At 47.6% G+C, this 23,547-nt stretch overlaps 1 protein-coding gene and 1 long non-coding RNA gene across 11 annotated transcripts in view; one reads left to right on the top strand and one right to left on the bottom strand.

Moving 5' to 3' along the window:
- MORN1 (MORN repeat containing 1) overlaps positions 1-23,547 on the bottom strand; it is a 146,964-nt gene that overhangs the window by 44,281 nt on the left and 79,136 nt on the right. For 5 of the 10 annotated variants that reach the window (XM_039367490.1, XM_039367493.1, XM_039367491.1 and 2 more), the window contains exon 14: positions 7,921-8,065. The exons of 1 other annotated variant lie outside the window; for it this stretch is intronic. In XM_039367490.1, the coding sequence (XP_039223424.1) occupies positions 7,998-8,065 (68 nt within the window). In that variant the 3' untranslated portion in view covers positions 7,921-7,997. Of the gene's footprint in view, positions 1-7,920; positions 8,066-21,012; positions 21,772-23,547 lie in introns of those variants that run through there. 4 more of the 10 variants (XM_039367485.1, XM_039367497.1, XM_039367484.1 and 1 more) reach the window with 4 other exon arrangements.
- On the top strand, positions 13,223-14,168 carry LOC120319103. Its single transcript, XR_005559682.1, has 2 exons — positions 13,223-13,903; positions 14,126-14,168. It is a non-coding gene; the product is annotated as an uncharacterized LOC120319103 (long non-coding RNA).

The following is a 23,547-nucleotide window of genomic DNA, read 5'->3' on the forward strand; positions in this document are numbered from 1 at the left end:
CGCAATCCAGACTGGCAATCCAGCCTAGTGGGGGGATGAAGCTGAGAAGGAGACCGAAGCGGCCTGTGACCTGAAGGCCGAAACGACAACCCTATTGTGCGACGGACGGACGGAGAGTCCCCCCCCCCCAAAAGGCACAATTTCCCCTGCTGAAAAAGGGAGAATTTGAACTGGACCAGATGTGCTTAGTTGGCAAAACACCTCCCCGGTGAAAAGAAAGAAAGCTGGTGGTAAAATCATCAGTTAGGTCATTAAAAAAAGTGGGGTGGAAACACACACAGGGACACCAACACACACACACACACACACACACACACACACAATGTGCAACGGAGTGTTTGTTTGAATGAACGCTAAGGTAACCATAGACAACCCCGCTCGATTAATTCATCCCGCTCGTGAATCTGCTATCACCATAGTAACACCATGGGGCAAACATGCCGAAATATAGTAAAACATCCACATCTGGCGAGCATCTGCACAGCGCCTTCCTCGAATTAAGAGAGCTGGAGCAGAGAGAGAGAGAGGCCCAGATTTCAAAAGCAGTGTATATCAAAAAGCCACGGGGGTCTTGGGAGGGAGGGGAAAGCATCCAACATCTGGGATTGTCATCTGAAAAACGTGGGGGGGGGGTAGGCAGTCTTTGGGGGGGTCATTGGGCCACAGGGCTGGTGGCAGAGCGTCGCTGGATTAGAGACCGGCTTTGCCAAACACGACCTTCCAAAAAATGGAATTGCCCTTCCAAATGTTTGCCCTGCTCGATTTAAAATTCCAGCAGTGACTAGTCAAGCTGGATGGGAAAGAGGGAAAAGCAGGTCCAAGTGTGACAAAAACCAGCACAACGCTTCTCTTTGCCCTGCACTGGCCTTCTTAAACACACCCAAACGCACACCCAATTTCCAGCACGATGCGCTGATGGTTAAATTTGACCCCAGGTAATGGATGGTGCAGCCTCGCTCCCGGGAATAAACCAGGCTAAGATAAACCAGGGTTAGCCTGTAGCAAAGAGGCAAGGTCTACCTGTCCAGACCCTTGGAGGGAAGACAAAAAAAAAAAGATGTTGAAGGATAAGAAGTGATGGGCGGAAACCAATCCAGGAGAGAAGCAACCTAGAAATAAGGAGAAACTTCCTGAAAGTGAGAACAATTAGTCATTGGAACAGCCTGCCTCCAGAAGTTGTGGGTGCTCCATCACTGGAGGCTTTTAAGAAAAGACTGGACAGCCAGTTGTCTGGAATGGTGTAGGTTCTCCTGCTTGAGCAGGGGGCTGGACTAGAAGACCTCTGAGGTTCTTCCAGCCCTAAGATTCTATGATTCTGAGACAGATAAGCTGCACGACAGATGTGCCTCCCAATCCTGTTGTTCTGTAATTCCTGGTCTTGAAAGAAATGAAAGCAAGGGAAAAGACCTTCCCTCAACAGATGAGCAGCTATGGAAATGGCATCCGGGCACCGCCTGCATTTAAAGCGCATCCGCTTACCTGGCATCTGTCAGCAATCAAAGCAGGTGAGTGCGTGGGGCGTCTTTGGCGGCGTTTGCTTTGCTCAAATAAAAACACAGTTGGGCATAAACAGGCGTGCGGCACCAAATAAATATGTAAGCCAGCTCCCTGCCTTAGACACACAGACATCTCTGCGGAGTTTAAACAGGCCTCCCAGGGGGCGGTGGGAAATTCTCCCTCTCCCCCCAGAATTCAGAATAGCACAAGAGGCGCGATCTGGTTTTTGTGGACACTGGACACTGACATACGTAAAGCTGGACATTAAAAGGCACAGGTGAAATATCAAGGTTTAGAATTAGAATTAGAATTAGAATAGAATAGAATAGAATAGAATAGAATAGAATAGAATAGAATAGAATAGAATAGAATAGAATAGAAAATATGCAATGGAATGGAATATAGAGAATAGAATAGAATAGAATAGAATAGAATAGAATAGAATAGAATAGAATAGAATAGAATAGAATAGAATAGAATAGAATAGAACTGATGTCTACTCTGTGGCTTTTCTTCTGCCTCCCACGGTCATTCCCACAGACCTTCAGAAGTGACCCAGACCTTTGGGCAACCTTGTGCTGGCACATCTCAGCTGCACAGCAGCAACACACCCAGAAACACACTTGTTGGCACTCAGGAGAGTGCAACGGAGGTGGATCAAGAAAGACAAATGAAGCAGGTAGACAACCCCGTTCACACCTATATAGGTCACCTAGCTAATATTCCTGTGCTTGATTTCAGAGAATATTTCCAGCGACGGATGAAATGAAACCTTTAGGGACCGACACACACACACACACAGAGGCCTTGACAATCTGAGCTGCAGCTGCTGTAGCTGCCACCCCAGCCTTTCCGAGTCCCCACACAACGCAGGGAGCCCTCCTTTCTTTCCTTTCCTACCATCTGTGGCCCACTTTGGGTGTTTTCCAGGGTGTGCGTACCACCTGTGGTCCTCTCAATGGCAACCAAGGCTGGAGACACCCTCGGATCCATGAAACGCGCAGCTGCGCGCTGACTTCACCCTTCTAGAAACACTGCGTCAGCTTACATTCCACATTTCACACTGTGCCTCTCTCAAAGTTTTTGGCACCCGCCGGCCCCAGCCGGCGTGCCACTTCGCCAGCTGTGCCAGCTTTGATTGTGGGATAGACCCAGGCCTTGTTTTCGCCTCCTACGAATTTGCTTCTCTCCTGTCGCACCCTCTCCCAGACCGGCCTACACGGAAGGACTCGGGAGAGCATCTTCATTCCAACCAAGTGTCACCTCGATCCCACAGCTTGTTGTCGTCAGCAATGCTCAATTTGCACTTAGACCTATATACCGCATCATAGTGCTAAGCGGTTTTTACAAGAGTCAGCCTATGCCCCCCCCCAACAATCTGAGTGTCCTCATTTTACCGACCGTGGAAGGATGGAAGGCTGAGTCAATCTTGAGCCGGTCGGGATCGAACTCCTGGCAGCGGGCAGAGTCAGCCTGCAATCCTGCATTCTAATCACTGAGTCACAAAACCCAATTTGGCTACCGCAATCTTGGCAAGGTTCTGGAACTGCATAGAAAAACAACGACTGTCTCTGAATGAGCTTGTTTTTGACAGACCTAGATTTACAGCCATCCAGCTCAGGTGACCTCCACTGAGTCAACCTTGACTGGTTTCCGAAAAGCTAAACAACGCTGGCGCAAGGCAATACTCCAATAATTCTATATCTCTGCCGCTATTTGCACCCAGGAAGTCAACAAGAGTTGATTCTTCTTTAAAGAGATACGTCCTTGGAGAGCAGGGACAATTGAAGACCTCCCATTCAGAACTCAGCTGCCCTTGATGAGATGGTGAAATACTCTGTTCTGTTTCAGTCTGGCTTAAATTCTTGGCCATCTAAATATTACGAGAGGTTTGGAAGGGGCTTCCTTTCTCGGTCTGCTATAAACACTCGGCAGACAACTGGAAGGAAGGGGTGGGTGGGGAAAGACAAAGATTTATACTTAATTACAAATGTTTCACTTCTGGGCATTTCCAGCAACATCTGGAGATGAAAGGTAACCAGCAGTACCTCCCACCGAGATCAAGCAGGCCCAGCGTCCTCTACCAGTCTCCCAAGGTTTATCAACAGACAACAGAAAGCGCTATTAAAGTATACTGAGAGCACACAGAGAAGAATCGTAATTCCTCCATTCGATGTCACCTAACGTTGAGTAAAACCCAGATTTGCCTGCCTTTCAAGGCAAAATGAGTTAAGGAATTTCTGAAGTTCCCACATACAGTTAAAAGATCAGTTCTGGTGCCAACCTTTCTCTTAAGGATCTTCTCATCTATTTGAAGTTGCAAAGGACCCAATCTGCAAAGGAAACCCAATGAACATCCCTACTCAGATCTTCTGGGACGGGAAACCCCATAAAATAGACAAGTTGATGGCTTCAACTTGTCCAGCCTAAATGGGACACACAAAACTCTGTTTCTGACATGGCTGGTTGGCCAGTCCATCAGCGGAGCACTTAAAAGATGTTCATTATGACCGAAGCAATGGAGACTAGACCCTTGACCAAGAAAAAGAGAAGTCACTCGTTGTGACTTTGCACCCTCCTCTTCCTTGTCTGCTCAGACCCAGATGTGTCCCGTTCTGAGCACCCCAATTCAAGAAAGACAGTGACTGAGTGGAACATGGTTAGGGGAAGACTACCAAGGAAAGGACAGGTCTGGAAACCAAGACCTAGGACAGGGCTGTCCATCCTTGGCAACTTGAAGACCTGTGGACTTCAAGTATGGACTTCCTATGGATTTGTGGACTTCCTGTGGCTGGGAGGGGAATTCCAGGGGTTAAAGTCCACAAGTCTTCAAGGTTGGTCACTTCTGCCCTAGGAGGAATAGTTAAAGGATCTGGGGATCTTTTGGCCTACCGAAGAGACAAAGGAGAGAGAGAGATGACGGCAATCTTCAAACATCTAAGGACTGTTGCCCAAAAGGAGTGCAATTGTCCTCTGGCATCCCAGAAGACGAGAACCAATGGATTAAGGAAGGATCTCCACGCTCGATGTCAAGAGGAGATTCCTGGCTGCCTAAGCTGGGAGCCAACGCAGCAGGCTATGCCATGAAGGGGTGTGTTCTCCTTCGTTGGAGGCTGCCCGACAGAGGATAGACAGCCATCTGCCAGAAACACTTCCTGGCAACAGAGCAGGAAGCTGGCCTAGAGACACCTCCAAGGTCCCTTTGGACTCTTATGATTCTATGAACCCGCTAAGCCATCAATCGTGGTCAGCAAACCCCGAGGCTAGGCTTGCTAGCTCCTCAACAACCCAAGGTTTTGTTTGGATCCCCTTGCCGTTAGCTGCCTTTATTTCCACTGCAACAGCCTGATCAGGTTTGAGAAATCCCTTAACAAGCCAAGCGCAGCCTGCAGACGGTCTCTTTAGAGCTATTCCATTTAAGCCACAGATGTTAAATGAATTCAGCAGACAGACGGAGTAATGGAATGTCGGTCCTTCAACTTCCCGCCTTATAGCAAAAAAACTCATATTTCTCTCTCTCTCTCTCTCTCTCTCTCTCTCTCTCTCTCTCTCTCTCTCTCTCTCTCTCTCTTTTCTCATCTAATTCCTAAAGCCGCCTCTGGGCTCTCTATTTTGAATTGCAGCATACTTGTCAGGCTGGCTAACCCAATTTGGAAATAATTAAATTTTAAAATATTAAAGGGATTAAATATATTTCGCCTTCCCTCCTCCGCCTCCTCCAAAACGGGGGAATTTTCTTTCAGCACAAAACAGAAGGAAGGACTTTTATATATATATATTTATATATATATATATATTAAAGAAAGGGGGGAAGGCAGGCACAAAAAAGACCCACACCGTGAACCGCACTGCAACACCCCCACCCCCCCCCACCCCCGATTTGCTACCATTATTTCTCTAGAGGGGTTTGGCAGAGATCCAAGCAGTTAATTTTAAATAAGGGGGGGACCTGGAGGCGTTCTGAAACGGAGAAGGGTTTAAGCCGGTTTGATGGAAGAACAGACTCTAAAAAATGCAACTCAACCCGCCATATTTGTAATAAAACCGGAATATTTGGAACAGGAGAATTGGCCACACCAGCTCTAATCCGTCTTTCTCTTTTTCAATTTCTTCTTTCTCTCTCTCTCTCTTTTTAAAAAAAAATTGTCTTGAGGGGTCTTCTGGGCAGCTTCCCAGCCGAAGTACGCAGGTATGGCTCCTCTCTGAGACCGTCAAGAATATTCCTCTGAGGTGTGCAAAGCCAACTAGCTTCATTTAAGGCTCCTTTCGCTTATTCTCCTATGCCAAAATCCTACCGGAGGCCCAGCCGTGAAAATACAGCTTTCAGAGAGCTGCAGTTTACCCATTTAGCTTTATTAACTGCCATGATTTCGATGCAATTTTGTATATTATACTGGCTGAGCTTCAGGTTTTTTTTTTCTGTGTGTGTGTCTCTGTGTGTGTGTGTGTGTGTGTGTTTTGCAATTTAGTAGACAGCCTAGTGGGAACAATCCAGCAGCTGCTGCTCGACGCTCATCGGCAACTCCTTCCATCTAAAAGCTCCTTAAAAGGGTAACAGAACAACAGAGGTGGACGGGACCTTAGAGGTCTTCTAGTCCAACCCCCTGTGCCTAGGTGGGTCCTGACGCTGCCTTTCCAGTCCCCAGAAAGGGCAGCTTCAACCAAAATGGGAAACAGAACAGGCATGGACCTCTTCATCCCAACCAGCCAAATTCAATCCCGGGATTCTGGAGGCGTGAGAGTTCTCCCCCCTATTTGCAAAATAAAAACCTACAGTCTGGAAAGGAGAAGGGGGGGGGAGTTTAAAGAGCAGCATGGAGCAACACAAACCCAAATTTTGCAAGTCTAAAACTCCACCCAACACTAAACTAGAATTCCTGGATTCACACCCCCACCTTACGCCAGATTCCAGCTGGCCAATATTAACAGTTTAATGTAATTTGTGGACCCCCTCGCGGTTGCTTCAAAACGGCACTTGTTTTTTCCAATGTTCTCCCAGATGGTTCACGTGGCGTCACCCGTGTCCCACACTAAAAATATGATCCCTGGGTATATCCATATTTAAAACCAAACAAATAAATGTGAGCACCAGGGAGTGCTAAAAAATTTAATAAAATTTAGTAAAATGTCAATAAAATTACAATAAAACCAAGACTCTGGCCGATCTATAAAGAGGACTCTCCTACTGACCGGCATTTTGAGCCCTGATGATGTCAGCAGTTGCTGACGAAAGCTAGGCGTTTTATTGGTTTTATTGTAATTTTATTGACATTTTACTAAATTTTATTAAATTTGTTAGCACTCCCATATATATATATGTGTGTGCAGGATGCTTTTCAGACAGATGTCTAATTGATTACACCTTGACATTTTTTTAACTGTTATACTGCAGTTTTACTTTTTACAATCTCTTTTGCCTTGCAGCCCCCAACTAGGGGCGTTAAGCAGGCTCAAGTCGCCACTGCGAAACATTACAAATCCAAATTTCTTTTTCTGACAAAGAATTAAAGAATTAAATTGGGAGACTAAGATCTTAGTCTCCCAATTTAATTCTTTAATTCTTTGTCAGAAAAAGAAATTTGGATATATATATTTGGATATATATATATATATTTGGATATATATATATATATATATATATATATGGATATATATATATGTAGGTCTTTGGTTGTTCGGGTTTTCTCCCACGTAAAATTGGAAGTGTCTTGGCGACGTTTCGACGAAGTCCCATTCGTCATCTTCAGATGACGAATGGGACTTCGTCGAAACGTCGCCAAGACACTTCCAATTTTACGTGGGAGAAAAAAACAACCAAAGACTACATCAAATACCGCGTCAAAAACGAGATATATATATAATAGATATATATAATATATATATATATATTTATATATATCTATATATATATATATATATATAATAAAGAACGAAAGGGCAAGTCTTGAACCTCAGAGGAGAAGGATAAAGGACACGCTGGAACATGGGGAAACTACGCAGTTGCTGCTGAACTTAACCGTACAACTCAAAAAGAACTGGGTTGAAACTCTCCGTTCAATTTTCCCACAACGCCTCAGATCAACTTCCTGGGGGGGGGGGGCATTATGGCAGCTGATCGTGACGGCGAGAGGTTAGGATTCACCCACTCCGCTGTGGGTCCCACTTCCTGGCAATCGTACAGGCGACGGGGGAGAAACAGATCATCCGATGTGGTTTCCCCCTTGGAATGCCATGTGAAGCAAAATAAGCAATTCTCTTCTAGGGCGCATGGACTAAGAGGCCAGCAAAAAGAAAAAAGCCGGAGAGCCCGCCAGCCACTCCGCCTAATTGAAAGCACCGGCCTTTGACCTCCCCAAACGACAGGGACTGTGGGAAAAGGAACTTCTCTCAGGACCCTTCGATAATAGTTGGCTGCAAACTCACCCGTGGAGAGGAGCCAAGGAAAAGCCAGCGACGGGAAAACCCTGGCACCGTCCCTTGAGGGTTGAGTCGCAAAAAGGCTAAGGCTGCATCTCTGGAAGTCTGTTCCTCTGCCCTTCTTCTTCCTGATCTGCTGCCTGGAAAATCTCTTGGGACAAAGAGAGGGAGAGAGAGAGAGAGAAAAAAAAAATGAAATTCATCTGAATGGCAAAGCAGCTCAGCTTCCCCTTGCATCAAATGCGCTTCCCAGAATAATGGCGCAAAATGAGAAAAAGCCAAGTTAGCACTGCCTGCAGCAGCGCAGGCAACGTGCAAACTCAAAAAAAAAAAGTCCCCTTTTTGCCGCAAAATGTGCGTCTCTTTTTTTCACCAGGGGGATGTTGCACGGGGACTTCTCTGTTCGCTCTTGAGGTAGCAAAACCTGGGATTTTATGAGCGATGGAAGGGATGCTTCTGAATGGGATGGTTTCAACCTGCCGTGTGCATTTGCCCTGGTTAAATGCTGAGCGGGCCTTGACTGAAGCCATCGTGATGGGCTGCACATTTTGGGGCAGGGGCTGAGTGGTCTTGACAGCTGACAGATGGACAAGCATGGATGCTTGACCTTTTAGCTAACCAGACACACCGATAGGCAGAGATGCACCCCAGTCATTAGAATCTAGAAAATGGAGAATGCAGGAGGAGATACACACACACACACACACACACACACATATACTGTAAACCACATTGCTAAATTGGGAGGAATCCCTAAACTGGGCTGATGCTGGTAGGGGCCATTTTGTTTCCATCCTCCTGGCAAGGGTGGTGAGCAAGACTTTTAACAGGTTAATGGCAGGGGGTTTTCACCCCCCAAATCTTTCTTTGCTGGTGGGGCCACTAGAGGACGACGCCAGGAGCCAGGAAGACCGTAGTGGCGTCTCTTCCAGGGTGCAAAAAGCTATTTTTTTTTTCACCCTGCCTCCGGTCTGCTGTTTACACATATGTGTCTGTCTTCCCCCACTGAGCTCAGCTGTGCCCAAATGACATCCAATCTGTTCAGGCACCCGAAGGAGTGGGAAACGACAGCAGGGCAGGTAGAAGGCAAGCGTGGAGGGCCCGTTTCCAGTTGGAGAGGCCGAAGGCGAGGTCTGAGAGAGTGGGTGGGTGGCTGGGTGGGTGGGTTGATGGAGAAGGTCTTGCGGGCAGCTCAGAAAGTACCGATTTGGCCACCCAGGCGTCCATTGAACCAGGAGGAGGAAGAAAAGCTGTCCCAGGGCCTTCGCACCACGCAGGACACGGAGGCCGACAAGGACAGAGGACTGAGAGAGGGCGAAGGGCCAACGGGGCAGTTTGGCAGAAGGGATTCCCTGGACGCAGCAACTGAAGATTTATTTAGGAAGCGTAAGCAGAGTTAAGGAAGGGACAATGGCGCTCTGTCCCTCTCATGAAAATGCCCATTACGAGGGGTAAAAGAGCGTACTGATTTAAGGTATCCGGGTCCTGGCTGGCCAATGCTGAGAGTCCTTGTGCTGAGAAACACAGCAGGAGAGAAAGGCACGAAGGGGAGGGAGGAGGGAAACAAACCAAAAAAAAAAAAAAAAAAAGCAAGCTAAAATGTTCCTACCAAAAGCTCTCCGGATTACCATACAGCTGGAGAGGAAATGGGCGCAGCAAAAGCAGATGCCGGAAATCTGGAGAGACGTATAGAAAAGGGGCACAAGTGGACAGGTGATCTACAGAGAACCACCTCTAACACAAGGCAACCTGGCTTCCTCCGTTGCTTTCAGGTGTGCTAGCAAGGAAGGACCTGGGAAAATCAGGCAGCCAAAAGAGTTACGCCCTGGATTTTTGTTGGCCGGACAGAACAGAGGCCAGCTCAAGACTCCCGGTTCACCGACGATCACAAACGACCGATAGCAACACAGACCCAAAGACAATTTCTCATGCTGAGCCTTAAAAATAGGCTCGAGATAACGCAGCAGCAGCAAGGAGAGCTATTCTGGGATTCTAAAATGGGGGGGGGGGGAAGGGAGGTCATTTTTAGAGAAAGCTTCTTTTTACTGCAAGGGCTTCTTTGCTGCACAAAGCTCGGCGGTGCCAAACGCACTGACACCCGCAGAGACATGACTGGTATTGTGGGTGTAGCTTGGACGGTCAGCCAGGTCGTGGCTGGTGTGGTTCACATTCCTGGGGGAATCCGATAGGGATAAATTTAGCAAGGGCAAGGGCTTGGCCAAAAGGAAAACCTATTCGATGGAGGCTGGCCAGCCTCTTCTAGGGGGCTTCCTCTGCTCAAGCCTGGAGCCTGCCCTGTTCAGACAAGGCAACCCTCTCTACTTATAATACACATTTCCCTCCTTTACCGGCTGCCCCTGATTATGGACTGAGAAGGGCAGAGAATTCGTACAATCTTCCCCCAAATGAAGGCTAAGCCAAACAGCAATATCCCCCGGGGAGCTAAGTTCAAACCGAGAAGGTCTGTTCTGTCAACGCTGCAAATATTGTATATTCTTGCTTTTGACAATATGCAGAACTGTCTGGTATTTATGGGGTTAATACAGAGCAGAAGGGGGGTGGGGGTAAAGCCCGGGAAAGAAAGAGGAAGGAAACCTTTGACCTTCACACTAATTGGATAATGTGAGATATGACGGCTAATTTAGGGAGGGAACATGCTGATAATTTAACTGCTCAGAGGAAGAGAACTTAGATCCTAGCATCCCTCCGTTGTGCCGACATTTTGTAACAATCACTGACTTTTAGGAAAATAAATGCCTGGAAATTCTTTGAAGTGTTTCATTAGCCGGAACCATAACAGTCTGGTTTTTAAAGACGAGATCGGACAGTCCTTTGTCTGGAATGGTATAGAGTCTCCTGCTTGAGCAGGGGGGGGGCTGGACTGGATGACCTCCGAGGCTGTTATTCTGCTTTCTGTAAGAAAGGGCAGAGGGTCTCCTGGCTTGAGCAGGGGGATGGACTATAACACCCATGCGCTGTGGCAAATAAGAGCTTGCCAATTCAAAAGACAATAGACCGTGTATTTTTTTAAATTCTTTTTTTAAAGATCCCTCACATCCAGGGATCTTTCTGAAAACTCAAGATTTCAAGCACTCACGAAGCACAAAGGGCTATTTTTTTTTCCCCCAGGAAAGACAACAGAGATCACCCCTCTTGCCTGCCCACCTGGTCTCTTAGATTTGAAAACTAAAAACTAACCAAAGAAATTAGCTCAGGCCTTAAATTTGCTTGGTTCCAGGTTTCTGGCAAACCCAGAAAAAGAGATTAATTCAACAGAGGCCTGGACCCTGGAGTGGGAAATATGCATTTCAATATACAGGAGAAACTAAAAAAAAAAAAACTAGCATTACCCCTAACGGCTGTACAACTGTGTCTCAATCACCAACTTTATATAAGAATTCTCTTTCAGCTCTGCTTGACCTTCACTGAGTCATGGGACTTCCCCTATACATCAGCTGACCATCAGATGCTGGTTCTAGGCTTCTCAATCTTGGTCACTTGATTGGGGGGGGGAGGGACTTCAACACCCTGAACACCTCAGCCCTGGTTGGGGCATTCTGGGAGTTGAAGTCTGCCCCTCTTAAAAGTTGCCACGGTGGAGAAACTGTCATAGGGTGACCAATTCTGGCCTCCCAAGGTCCAGATGGCCAACAGAGATATGCAGATCCTTCTTATTGGTGCCACCTGCAGATTTTGATAATCCAGATATGGTAACCTAAATTCTGAGATTCTGGATGATGTGACTTAGCTGTCGGGCCACTTAAGAAAAGCAAAGTCTGTCCTCACTGCATTGAGTGACAGCAGCTAAAAAGCTTTGGTTAATAAGATGATAAGAAGCTCAGGTGCCTCTAAATCAGCGGTTCTCAACCTGTGGGTCGGGACCCCATTTGGGGTCGAACGACCATTTCACGGGGGTCGCCAAACAACGCAGTCCGCCATTTTTTTCCCCTTTTCCTTAGCTGTGCTACTCCCTTTTATTCTATTGGCTTTTGAAAGCCAATAGAATAGACTCTCTTGAATAGAGTCTAATTCTATTGGCTTTCAAAAGCCAATAGGAATGGTCCAGGCTGTCTCTGCCCTGCTGAGCCCGCCAAAAGTCCCCTTCTGCAAACGGTGCTGCACCAGTAGAGTAGTCCTCGACTTACGACCGGTTGAGTAGTCCTCGACTTACGACCGGTTGGGGGTCGCGGCATTAAAAAGGTTGAGAACCACTGCTCTAAATCATCCTTTCTCCAGGTAGATTAAAAACAATAATTGTGCTTTGACTCGCCGGGAGTTAAAACTGACTTGGAAAGCACCCGTTTGGGTAGAACGGGGAAAGTGAAATCTGTTCCTTACTCAAGTCTTCCATTTTTAATTTAATGTTATTTTTTTTAAAAGTAGGTTGCATACTCTCGGCAAGTTTCCTAATTTGCAAGGGTATTAAATGTCAGCCGAGACCGCCTCTCTAGGCTGAGAGGATGTGGGGAAGGAAGCTTGCTCCTGCTTTGAAAATGGCAGGCAAAATAATAATAAAATGGTAACCCAGGCAAGGTTTTCAGGCCTCAGCCAAGTCAGTGCTTTATAGCGGATTATTCTCCTTGGGAAGAGCTCACAAGTGGAGCGCTAAAGTGACAGAAGTAAGGGAGGTTAATTGGGATGAGTGAACAAGCAGCTGGAGGGGAAAAGGCATGGCTTTCTCTTTTTGTACATGATAATGGCAGTGAGATTATTGTTACGTTCCTCCACAAAGGAGGAACGGCGGGTGAAGATGACGGCTCTTGCTGAGATGCTAAATTGACCTTTTTTCGTTCCGAGAGAAGACAATCTCTGTGTTTATCACTGACTGGAAACCCCTTGTAGACTTTTTGCGTAAAACATAAAATAAAATAAATTCACATTTGATGGTTTTGATGACTAGACAGGGTAAATAATAGAGAGTTATACTGTAACCCTACAGCAGGGGTCTTAAGACTTGGCCCTTTTATGACTCGTGGACTTTGACTCCCAGAATTCCTCAGCCAGTGTGCACTCTTGGTGACCACACAGATGGATGACCACACAGATTCTCAGTCATCCAGGTTCTAGTTGTCTCAAAGGTGCTTTTTCCCCCCCAATTACAACTTATGAAGCTTCTTGCATAAGACGTGAAACTCCTTCTTTCCTTTCCTCTTCTTCTTCCTCCTCCTCCTCCTCCTCCTCCTCTTCTTCTTCTTCTTCTTCTTCTTCTTCTTCTTCTTCTTCTTCTTCTTCTTCTTCTTCTTCTTCTTCTTCTTCCTCTTCTTCCTCCTCCTCCTCCTCCTCCTCCTCCTCCTCCAGTTGCCTTTTGAGACACATAGATGGACCTTCTTCATGATGATCTGTCCCCAAACTTGTCCTTCGGGTCTTCCAACAATGTCCACTTCAACTGAGTAGTTGTCCTCTTCTCCTCTTCCCCTTCCACCTTTCCCAGCATCAGAGTTTCTCCAGAGAGCTGAGTCTTTTGCACTGATTGATTGGTTGACATCAAGTCCTTGTCAACTCATCATGACCAGACAGAATTCCTCCGCGATGATCTGACCTGGTCTTTCAGACCTTCCAATGCTGGCTTCATCAGCACCGTGACGAAGTCCCTTCATCTTGCTGTGGGTTGGTCCTCCTCTCCTCCTTCCTTCCATCTTCTCCAGATCCAGGCTCCATCGAAGCCTTCTCTAGGGAGCTGGCTCTTCGCCTCACGTGTCCAAAGTCGGGACTTGTGTGCCTCAAGTGCGGTCTTGTTCCCAGCTCCTGGATCATCCTATCTTTTGAAAAGCAGCCCTCTTTCTCTCTCCAGCAAAGCCTACTGACACACTCGCACAGACACACATGAACAGGCTCTCACTTGGCCCCCCTCCCTGGTGATTCATGTTCCTCCCACACGCCTCAGCTGCTTTTGTTTTCCTCCGCAGAGCAATGTGTCTAATACATGGCGAAAACACGCCGTGCCAAACGTCAGCTTGCGGAGCTGTTGGGAACACACACGGATGTCAAGGTAATGACGTCGTTGGCAGAGAAAGGGGAGAGAGAGAGAGGGAGAGAGAGAGAGAGAGAGAGAGAGAGAGAGAGAGAGAGAGAGAGAGAGAGAGAGAGAAGGACTCAGATGGAATGAGGGGTGGGAGGACAAGAGAGAAGAGAGATTGTGTTTGCTGGGTCCGGTCTTGTTTGAGTAGAGAAAAGGACCTCGCCAAACGTGTCTTCTCCTTCCTCTCCGCAGCGTATGGCTTTAACCTTCAAATAAAGCCTTGCCAGTAACTGGTTGTCCTTCCTCCTGGTGCACATCCTTCGTTCTTTTCCCATGTCCGGCTGGAACATCACATCTGTCTCCCGTTTTCCCAGCTCCGATGCTGCTGCTGAAGTTGCAGGATGTTCTTGACCATTCAAGGCCCACTTTTTCGTCCCGAGGTCGCGGGGGGGGGCTCCTTTCCCTCTCAACACCCCCCTCCTTTATTTCCCTGTCAGCCTCCCTCTCTCCCTCCCTCTCCTGTTACCTATTTGTGTGGAAAGTAAGCTATTTCCACCCCACCTACTCACAAACACAATAAGCGAGAGCGCCAAAGGGAAAGAACACCGTGTTTTTCAGACCAGCCTCTGCCTTAGCAACCGATGCAAAAAAAAAAAATCTTTATGGGAAAAAGAATGGAGAGCTTTGGGGAAAGGAAAAAGGAGATTGGAGGGGGGGGGAACACACAGAGTGCTCTCTACTGTTGAGAAAGCTCCGGGAGACTTGTCTTCTGCCGTTAATTACAGTTCCTGGAACCTTTCAAGGCTACAAGAGCTGGTGGGCTTTGTAAAACAAGAGCAGCTAGGACAGACGCAGCTTCTTCCAGGAACGATGGCAGCGAAGATGAAGAGCAGAGCAAAGACTTGGGAGAAGAGGAGGAGGAGGAGGAGGAGGAGAGATGGCAAAACTTTTAGACACAGTGCCCTGTCGAATTCTGGACCCAAAATCAGGGCAAACCCCTTCCCCTTGCTAATCTTCCAAGTCTTGGGATGACAGGGAGGGAGAGGGAAAGGTGGGAGAATCCTAATCCTAGCTCAGCCCTAGAAGAATCGGCAAAGCCCGTCCACCTTGAACAGACGTGGGGAACCTCTTACTACACAACCGTGGCTGAGCTACGTCTTCCCCAATGGCAACTGGAAGTGGCACTTTAGAGACATCTGGGGGGGGAGGGAGGGGAAGGGGGTCTATCTGCCTTGGAGATAAAAGATGTTGAGACTCTGGAAAGAATGCAGAGAAGAGGAACAAAGGCAGGTCAGGAGGCCAGAGGCTAAAACATAGGAAGGACGGTTGCAGGGGTTGGGTGTGTCTAGTCCAGTGCTTCTCAACCTCAACAATTTTATGATTTGTGGACTTCAAGTCCCAGAATTCCTCAGTCGGCATGCTGGCTGGAGGATTCTGGGAGTTGAAGTCCACACATCTTAAAATTACTGAGGTTGAGAAACACTGGTCTAGTCTAATGAAGAAAAAGGACCAGGGGCGACAGGATAGCCGTCTTCCAGTATCTCAGGGGCTGCCCCAAAGAAGAGGGAGTCAAGCTCTTCTCCGAAGCCCCTGAAGGCAGGACGAGAAGCAACGGATGGAAACTCATCAAGGAGAGAAGCGACCTAGAACTAAGGAGAAACTTCCTGACAGTGAGAACAATGAATCAGTGGAACTCCTTGCCTCCAGAAGCTGTGGGTGCTCCAACACTGGACGTTTTTAAGAAGAGACAGCCCCTTGTCTGGAATGGTACAGGGTCTCCTGCCTGAGCAGGGGGTTGGACTAGAAGACCTCCGAGGTCCCTTCCAACTCTCTCGTTCTGCCTTCCAGGACAGGGAAAGCCAAGTGGTCAGGTTAGGGCCTCGTTCAACAGGGGGTATCAAATCAGAAAGGGGCTGAATTCAGTCGCCAGGGTCAAGGCAGCAGCCTAATTTGGAGACCCTACTACTATAACCCGGTCGGCCAACGTCCGTCCAGCGTTCCCGTCTGGTGTCCCTCACGCCGCCAGGGCTTGCTCTGGAATTGGGGGGGGGGCGCTTTCAAGTACAAACCAGGTTGCCCTCGTTGGAAAAGGGGAGCCCCGAAAAGAAAGAATCGAAGGAAAACAAAAGCTCCAAGTCGTTGGCTTGGCAGAGGCTTGGAAACGCCAGGCAAGCCAAGGCATCTCTGGCTGGCTGCTGGGAAAGGCGTCACCTGTGGAGGAGAGAGAGAGAGCAGGGACAGCCATCCCGGGAGGAGAGGGAGAGCGGTCAGAGGAGATGCCGCCATGTTTCTGGAGGAAGTCCCTGACGCAGCGGCACCACCTGTCCCTCGCCATCCTGTGCATCTGTTGGCATTTCGGGGCCTGCCAAAGCATGAATATCGCTCATGATTGGAAGGGGGGGGGAGGAAGAAGAGAGAGAGAGAGAGAGAGAGAGAGAGAAAGAAAGGGCAGAGACAGGGAGGAGAGAGAGAGAGGAGAGGAGAAAGAGAAAGAGGGAAGAGAGAGGGGAGAAGGAGGAGAGAGAGAGAGGAGAGAGCAGAGACAGGGAGGAGAGAGAGAGAGAGGAGAGGAGAGAGGAAAAAGAGAAAGCGGGAGGAGAGAGGGAAGAGGAGGAGGAGAGAGAGAGGAGAGAGCAGAGACAGGGAGGAAAGAGAGCGGGGAAAGAAGGAGGGGAGAGGGAGGAGAGAGAGAGAGAGAGAGCAGAGACAGGGAGGAGAGAGAGAGAGGAGAGGAGAAAGAGAAAGAGGGAAGAGAGAGGGGAGAGGAGGAGGAGAGAGAGAGGAGAGAGCAGAGACAGGGAGGAAAGAGAGCGGGGAAAGAAGGAGGGGAGAGGGAGGAGAGAGAGAGAGAGAGCAGAGACAGGGAGGAGAGAGAGAGAGGAGAGAAGAAAGAGAAAGAGGGAAGAGAGAGGGGAGAGGGAGGAGAGAGAGAGAGGAGAGAGCAGAGACAGGGAGGAGAGAGAGAGAGAGGAGAGGAGAGAGGAAAAAGAGAAAGCGGGAGGAGAGAGGGAAGAGGAGGAGGAGAGAGAGAGGAGAGAGCAGAGACAGGGAGGAAAGAGAGCGGGGAAAGAAGGAGGGGAGAGAGAGGAGAGAGAGAGAGAGAGAGAGCAGAGACAGGGAGGAGAGAGAGAGAGGAGAGAGAAAGAGAAAAGGGAGGAGAGAGGGAAGAGGAGGAGGAGAGAGAGAGGAGAGAGCAGAGACAGGGAGGAAAGAGAGCGGGGAAAGAAGGAGGGGAGAGGGAGGAGAGAGAGAGAGAGAGAGAGAAAGAAAGGGCAGAGACAGGGAGGAGAGAGAGAGAGGAGAGGAGAAAGAGAAAGAGGGAAGAGAGAGGGGAGAGGGAGGAGAGAGAGAGGAGAGAGCAGAGACAGGGAGGAGAGAGAGAGAGGAGAGGAGAGAGGAAAAAGAGAAAGCGGGAGGAGAGAGAGAGAAGAGGAGGAGGAGAGAGAGAGGAGAGAGCAGAGACAGGGAGGAAAGAGAGCGAGGAGAGAAGAAAGAGAAAGAGGGAGGAGAGAGGGAAGAGGAGGAGGAGAGAGAGAGGAGAGAGCAGAGACAGGGAGGAGAGAGAGAGAGGAGAGAAGAAAGAGAAAGAGGGAGGAGAGAGGGAAGAGGAGGAGAGAGAGAGAGGAGAGAGCAGAGACAGGGAGGAAAGAGAGCGGGGAAAGAAGGAGGGGAGAGGGAGGAGAGAGAGAGAGGAGAGAGCAGAGACAGGGAGGAGAGAGAGAGAGGAGAGAAGAAAGAGAAAGAGGGAGGAGAGAGGGAAGAGGAGGAGGAGAGAGAGAGGAGAGAGCAGAGACAGGGAGGAAAGAGAGCGGGGAAAGAAGGAGGGGAGAGGGAGGAGAGAGAGAGAGAGAGAGCAGAGACAGGGAGGAGAGAGAGAGAGGAGAGAAGAAAGAGAAAGCGGGAGGAGAGAGGGAAGAGGAGGAGAGAGAGAGAGGAGAGAGCAGAGACAGGGAGGAAAGAGAGCGGGGAAAGAAGGAGGGGAGAGGGAGGAGAGAGAGGGAGGAAAGAAAGAAAGAGAAGAGAGAGAGGGGAGAGGGAGGAGCATGGCTGGCTGGGGAACTCTGGGAACTGAAGTCCGCTCATCTTAAAGTTGATAAGCTTGGGAAACATTGCCTCAATCGTAAAATTGGGACAGATTCCTATTGGAGATGCTAAACCTGTTGTTTTTAAAAGTGGGGCGCAGCCTTTACAAAAACAAAAACCGAACGCTCAGGAAGGACTCCACAAACATGGGCCCAACCCATTGGTTCGTCAGGTGCCTGTCCGAAAAGGGGAAAAGACACGTCCGAGGACGGTCAAGTCACACATTTTGGAAGCTCTTCCAGGCTTCCAAAGGGACCAGGAGGCCAAGCCATTCCCAGCTCACCCAGGAGGGCCTTTTTGCAGGGCAGAAAAGGAGGAGAAAGCAGGTGGTGGATTTGCAAACCCCCCCCCCCAAAAAAAACCCCAACCCAAGAAAACTCTTTTAAAGAACAGCTGCTCTTTTTTTTGGGGGGGGGAGCTTCTATTCTTTCACAAAACTTATAGCTTGTGACTCACTGGGGAGGAGCTGTTTTTCCCCGTCTCCCGCAGCCCTCTTTCACTCTTACGGATGGATCGGTTCCCTCCTTCCCTCTCCTCCAGATGTTTTCACCAGGTCTGACTCTAATTTCATCACTCTGGAGGCATCCTTGATGCTCATCCCTGGCTGGCACTGCAATCTCTCCGGGAGGGGGAGGGGGGGGGCTGGAAGCTGATGGGCCAGGAGGAAGCAGAGAGAGTCCTGGGAGAGAGCAAAAGGCTTTTCCAGGCCTTTCCAGAGTCTTGGAAACCAGCAGAAGTGGCTGCTTCTCCAGCTAACTCCAGCTGCCAGGCGTTCAATGCATAGCAATTATCCAGGAATAAAAGCTCGGGCAGACAGGCTCGGTGTGTGTGTGTGTGTGTGTGTGTGTTGGCGGCCACGTGCAAATGCTTAGCGCAGCATGTAAATTAGTTCAGAAATTACGATGCTAGAAGATGGAGAAGGCCAGGATCCATCTATCTACGGCCTTCTCCATCTATGTAAAAAAGATGTTGAGACTCTAGAAAGAGTACAGAGAAGAGCAACAAAGATGATTAGGGGACTGTAGGCGAAAACATATAAGGAACGGTTGCGAGAATTGGGTATGTCTAGTTTAACGAAGAGAAGGACCAGGGGGGACATGATAGCAGTCTTCCAGTATCTCAGGGGCTGCCATAAAGAAGAGGGAGTCAAGCTATTCTCCAAAGCACCTGAAGGCAGGACAAGAAGCAACGGGTGGAAACTCATCAAGGAGGGAAGCAACCTAGAACTACGGAGAAACTTCCTGACAGTGAGAACAATTAACCAGTGGAACAGCTTGCCTCCAGAAGCAGTAAATGCTCCAACACTGGAAGTTTTTAAGAAGAGACTGGACAGCCATTTGTCCGAAATTGTGTAGGGTTTCCTACCTGAGCAGGGGGTTGGACTAGATGACCTCCAAGGTCCCTTCCAACTTTATTATTATCGATCATCGCACAGTCAGCCAGATGTTCAGACTGGATTTGGCATTTTGTCTACCTATCGAGTCCTTACCCAGGACCTGGGATAGGCAGATGTGGATGTTTGATGGTATTACAGATATCGTCGCAGGATGGAAGCAGTTCCTAATAAGGCTGCCTTTTGCAATTGACTAATAGCGAATTTGTCAATGCCAATGGTGTTCAAGTGGTGCTCCAGTTGTTTTGGGATTGCACCCAAGGAGCCTATGACTATTGGTACTACCCTTGCTTGCTTTTGCCACAGTCTTTCTATTTCTATTTGTAGGTCTTTGTATTTTGTTATCTTCTCCAGTTCTTTCTCTTCTATTCTGCTATCTCCAGGCACTGCCACGTCCACTATCCAGACTTTTTTGTCTTTCTTATCGACAATTGTTAAGTCTGGGGTGTTATGTTGCAGGTGCTTGTCTGTTTGAATTCTGAAGTCCCAGAGCAGTTTAATTTTATCATTTTCTATGACTTTCTCTATTTTATGATCCCACCAGTTTTTGCTTACAGGCAAATGATATTTTTTGCAGATCTTCCAATGCACCATTGTTGCTACTTTGTCATGCCGCTGCTTGTAATCAGTCTGTGCAATCTTCTTGCAACAGCTTACCAGGTGGTCCACTGTTTCTTCAGCTTCTTTGCATAGGCGGCACTTACTGTCTGTTGCTGTCTTCTCAATTTTGACTTTGTATGCATTTGTTCTTAAGGCTTGGTCTTGTGCAGCCAGAATTAGTCCCTCGGTCTCTTTCTTCAATTTTCCTGCTCTTAGCCATTGCCAGGTTTTATTGTTATCTGCTTTCCCAGCTATTTTTTTCATGTATTGGCCATGTAGTGCTTTGTCTTCCCATGCCTCTATTCTGTTCTTCATTTGGTCTTTCTTGAAGGCCAGTTTGGTCTCTCCAGTAGTTAGTAAGCCTTCCTGATATACTAATTTCAGTGCATCTTCATCATTGTTCTTCAGATATTCTTCCAAAGCCATTTTTTCTTCTTCAACCATCTGATGTACTTGTAGCATTCCACGCCCACCTATTTGCCTTGGTAGATAAAGTCTATCAATGTCACTGCGTGGATGAAGGGCATGATTCATTGTCATTATTTTTCTGGTCTGCCTATCCATTGCTTTTAGTTCTGCTTGAGTCCAGTCCACTATTCCAGCTGTGTACCTAATGACTGGGATTGCCCAGGTGTTGATTGCCTTTATGGTATTTCCTCCATTGAGTTTGGATTTTAAGATCTTCTTCACTCTCTTGATGTATTCACCTCTAATCTTTTTCTTGACTTCAGTGTGCTTGATGTTGTCAGCTTGAAGGATAACATATTATTATTATTATTATTATTATTATTATTATTATTATTATTATTATTATTATTATTATTATTATTAAGACAGGTGGCTGTCCAGGCTCTTCTTAAGCGATGGAGCACCTACAACTTCTGAAGGCCATTTCTGCTCCGCTGGTTCACCTCACCCTGTCGGCAAGGAGAACGCAAGTCTCGGCGGGACAAAGGTGGCAAAGTATCCGAGGAAGACCACCTTCGCGGAAGAGAGTTTGAGGGGAAGGGGGGGGGGGAGGAAAGGAGGCAGCAAGGGAGGGTGGGGGAAGAGAAGAAGAGAAGCAGCCAACAAGCTGGGACTGACAATGGCGAGGAACAACAATAGGCACTAATGGAATGGGCTTGTGGAAAGAATCCCAAATGGCAGCGGGACAAAGGAGACGTGGCAGGCGTCCCAGGGCAGGGTTCCAAGAAATACCAGCTGGGGAAGTCAAAGGGGGAGGTGGGCTTAATAGCCTCAGAGGGAATGTCTGACAGCCGTTGCCTCAAGGGGGGGGGTCATGAGAGGGGATGGGGCTGCCGAGAGACCAGCAAAGCAAGGAGGAATTCAAGGGGGTCTCTGTGGAGAACTTCCTCAAACCGTCACGGGTGAATGGCAGGTTGAGGGCCTTCAGACCATAGGGCTGTAGGCTGGGAAAGGCGTCTCTGGAGAAGACAGTCAGAAAACGAGGATGCCAGTCCTCACACTTACGACTGTCACGGCATCCCCAGCGACGCGATCAAAATTCGACGGGGTGGGGGGGTCACGTCATCGCCACTCGCAACCTTCCCAGCCGGGTTTCTGTCAATTTGGGGAGAAGCCATGTTGGCTTAATAACTGTGCGATTCACACAACAACAGCAGTGATTTGCTTACACAACTATGGTTTAAAAAAAAATGTAAAATTGGACGCCACTCACTTACTTATCAACGCAACAGAAATTCTGGTCCCAAATTCAGGTCATAAATTGAGCGTGTCAAAGGTTTTTTTCCTTTCCCTTCTTGTTTGATGTATTGCTTGGTTCCCCCCCTCTCCCTACTGTAAATGGGAGGGAAGAACTCTGAAATAAAAACAAAACAATAAAATAAAATAAAAACGCAATGCAATGCAATAAAATACAAGGGAGGCACCCAAGAGAAGTCCAAAATGGTTTAAACTCAGAAGTGCAAATCACGCAGCTGATGGGGTGTGTGTGTCCTGGTTTGGAAAAGGAGAGAGGGGCCAGTGGGAAGCGACAATCGCTGCCTAAAAACAGAATGTTCCTTTTTTTTCCACGAGAGCTGTGCGTTTGTGCATGCCTTTGGCGGTTTGGGCTTTTCTAAGGGAGGAGAAGGATCAAAATCCAAACTGGGAGGTGGAGGGGGGGGGGTGAGGACTTTCTTCTCTGGGAGGGGCGATTTGGGGGCAGGAGTCTCTTGTTCTTTCTCCCACCCACTTGCTTCCTATTTTGCCTTCCCAGACCTACAAACCAGGCCAATTGTTTCTGTGTTCCAGTTTTGCATCTTAGCAACCCACAAAATGTTTTACTAAATAAGGAGGCATCCAAAAACACCCTAGTAGCATAGTCTCGGACCTGCAGTTTGCAGAAAACTTTTGGTATTTAGAGGTTTGGATCAATTTTTCTTTTTCTTTCTTTCTTTCTTTCTTTCTTTCTTTCTTTCTTTCTTTCTTTCTTTCTTTCTTTCTTTCTTTCTTTTTTTCTTTCTTTCTTTTCTTTCTTTCCTTTCTCTTCCCTCCCTCCTTCTTTAATTCTTTCTTTCTTTTTTCTTTTCTTTCTTTCTCTTTCCTTTCTCTTCCCTCCCTTCCTTAATTCTTTCTTTATTTCTTTTTTTCTTTCTTTCTTCTCTTTCTTTTCTTTCCCTCCCTCCTTAATTCCCTTTCTTTCTCTTTCTTTCTTTCTTTCTTTCTTTCTTTCTTTCTTTCTTTCTTTCTTTCTTTCTTCTTTCTTTCTCTTCCCTCCCTCCTTCAATTTTCTTTCTTTCTTTTTTCTTTCTTTCTCTTTCTTTTCTTTCCCTCCCTCCTTAATTCCCTTTCCTTTCTTTCTTTCTTTCTTTCTTTCTTTCTTTCCTTTCTTTCTTTCTTTCTTTCTTTCTTTCTTAGAAGGTGATCACATGACCCAGGGACAGCACAACTGTCATAAGTACAAGTCAGTTGCCAAGCGGCCAAATTTTGATCACATGACCGCGGGGGATGCTGCGACAGTTGTAAGTGGGGAAAACGGTCCTAAGTCACTTTTTTTAAATGCTATTGTAACTTTGAATAATCCGTAAACCAACGGTTGTAAGTCAAGGACTACCTGTAGACTGTAATGGGGGGGGGGGAGAATCAAATCAAAAACCAAAAAAAGAAAAAAAAAAGGACAGTGAGAGATGTTTTTAGATATTTTACTGAAAGTAACCTGCTCGGGAAGGACTTCTTAAGGATAATGACAAACAGGAACCTGAAAAGAAGGTTAAGTAAAAATGGAAAGATCAGACTGAAACTCTTTACAAGCGGTATTATGGAGACACTTGCAGGCAGGGAGCATCTTCAGGAACAGATTCCATTAGAAAGGGAAGCAGGACAAGCAATAGACCAGCTGTCAAAAGAGACAGGATGAGACGCAGAAGAAATAGGCGGTGAATTGTTTAAGGTTACAGGGAAAGAGGCAGCAAAGTGCGAACCGCTCCGTGTCTACAGATCCATTTCTCTGGATGGCAGATCTGATTATCCTTCTCGGGAGCGTTGAAAAGGAACAAGGATCTACTCTATGAACTGGATTGGGAGGGGTTCCGAATAGACATTCAGACATACGCGCACATTATCCCTGGGTCTGTTTATTGATCGACTGATTATA

This window comes from Crotalus tigris, unplaced genomic scaffold (assembly GCF_016545835.1).
Source record: "Crotalus tigris isolate CLP2741 ecotype Arizona unplaced genomic scaffold, ASM1654583v1 scf7180000020588.15403103151:6194809, whole genome shotgun sequence".
Taxonomy (NCBI): domain Eukaryota; kingdom Metazoa; phylum Chordata; class Lepidosauria; order Squamata; family Viperidae; genus Crotalus; species Crotalus tigris.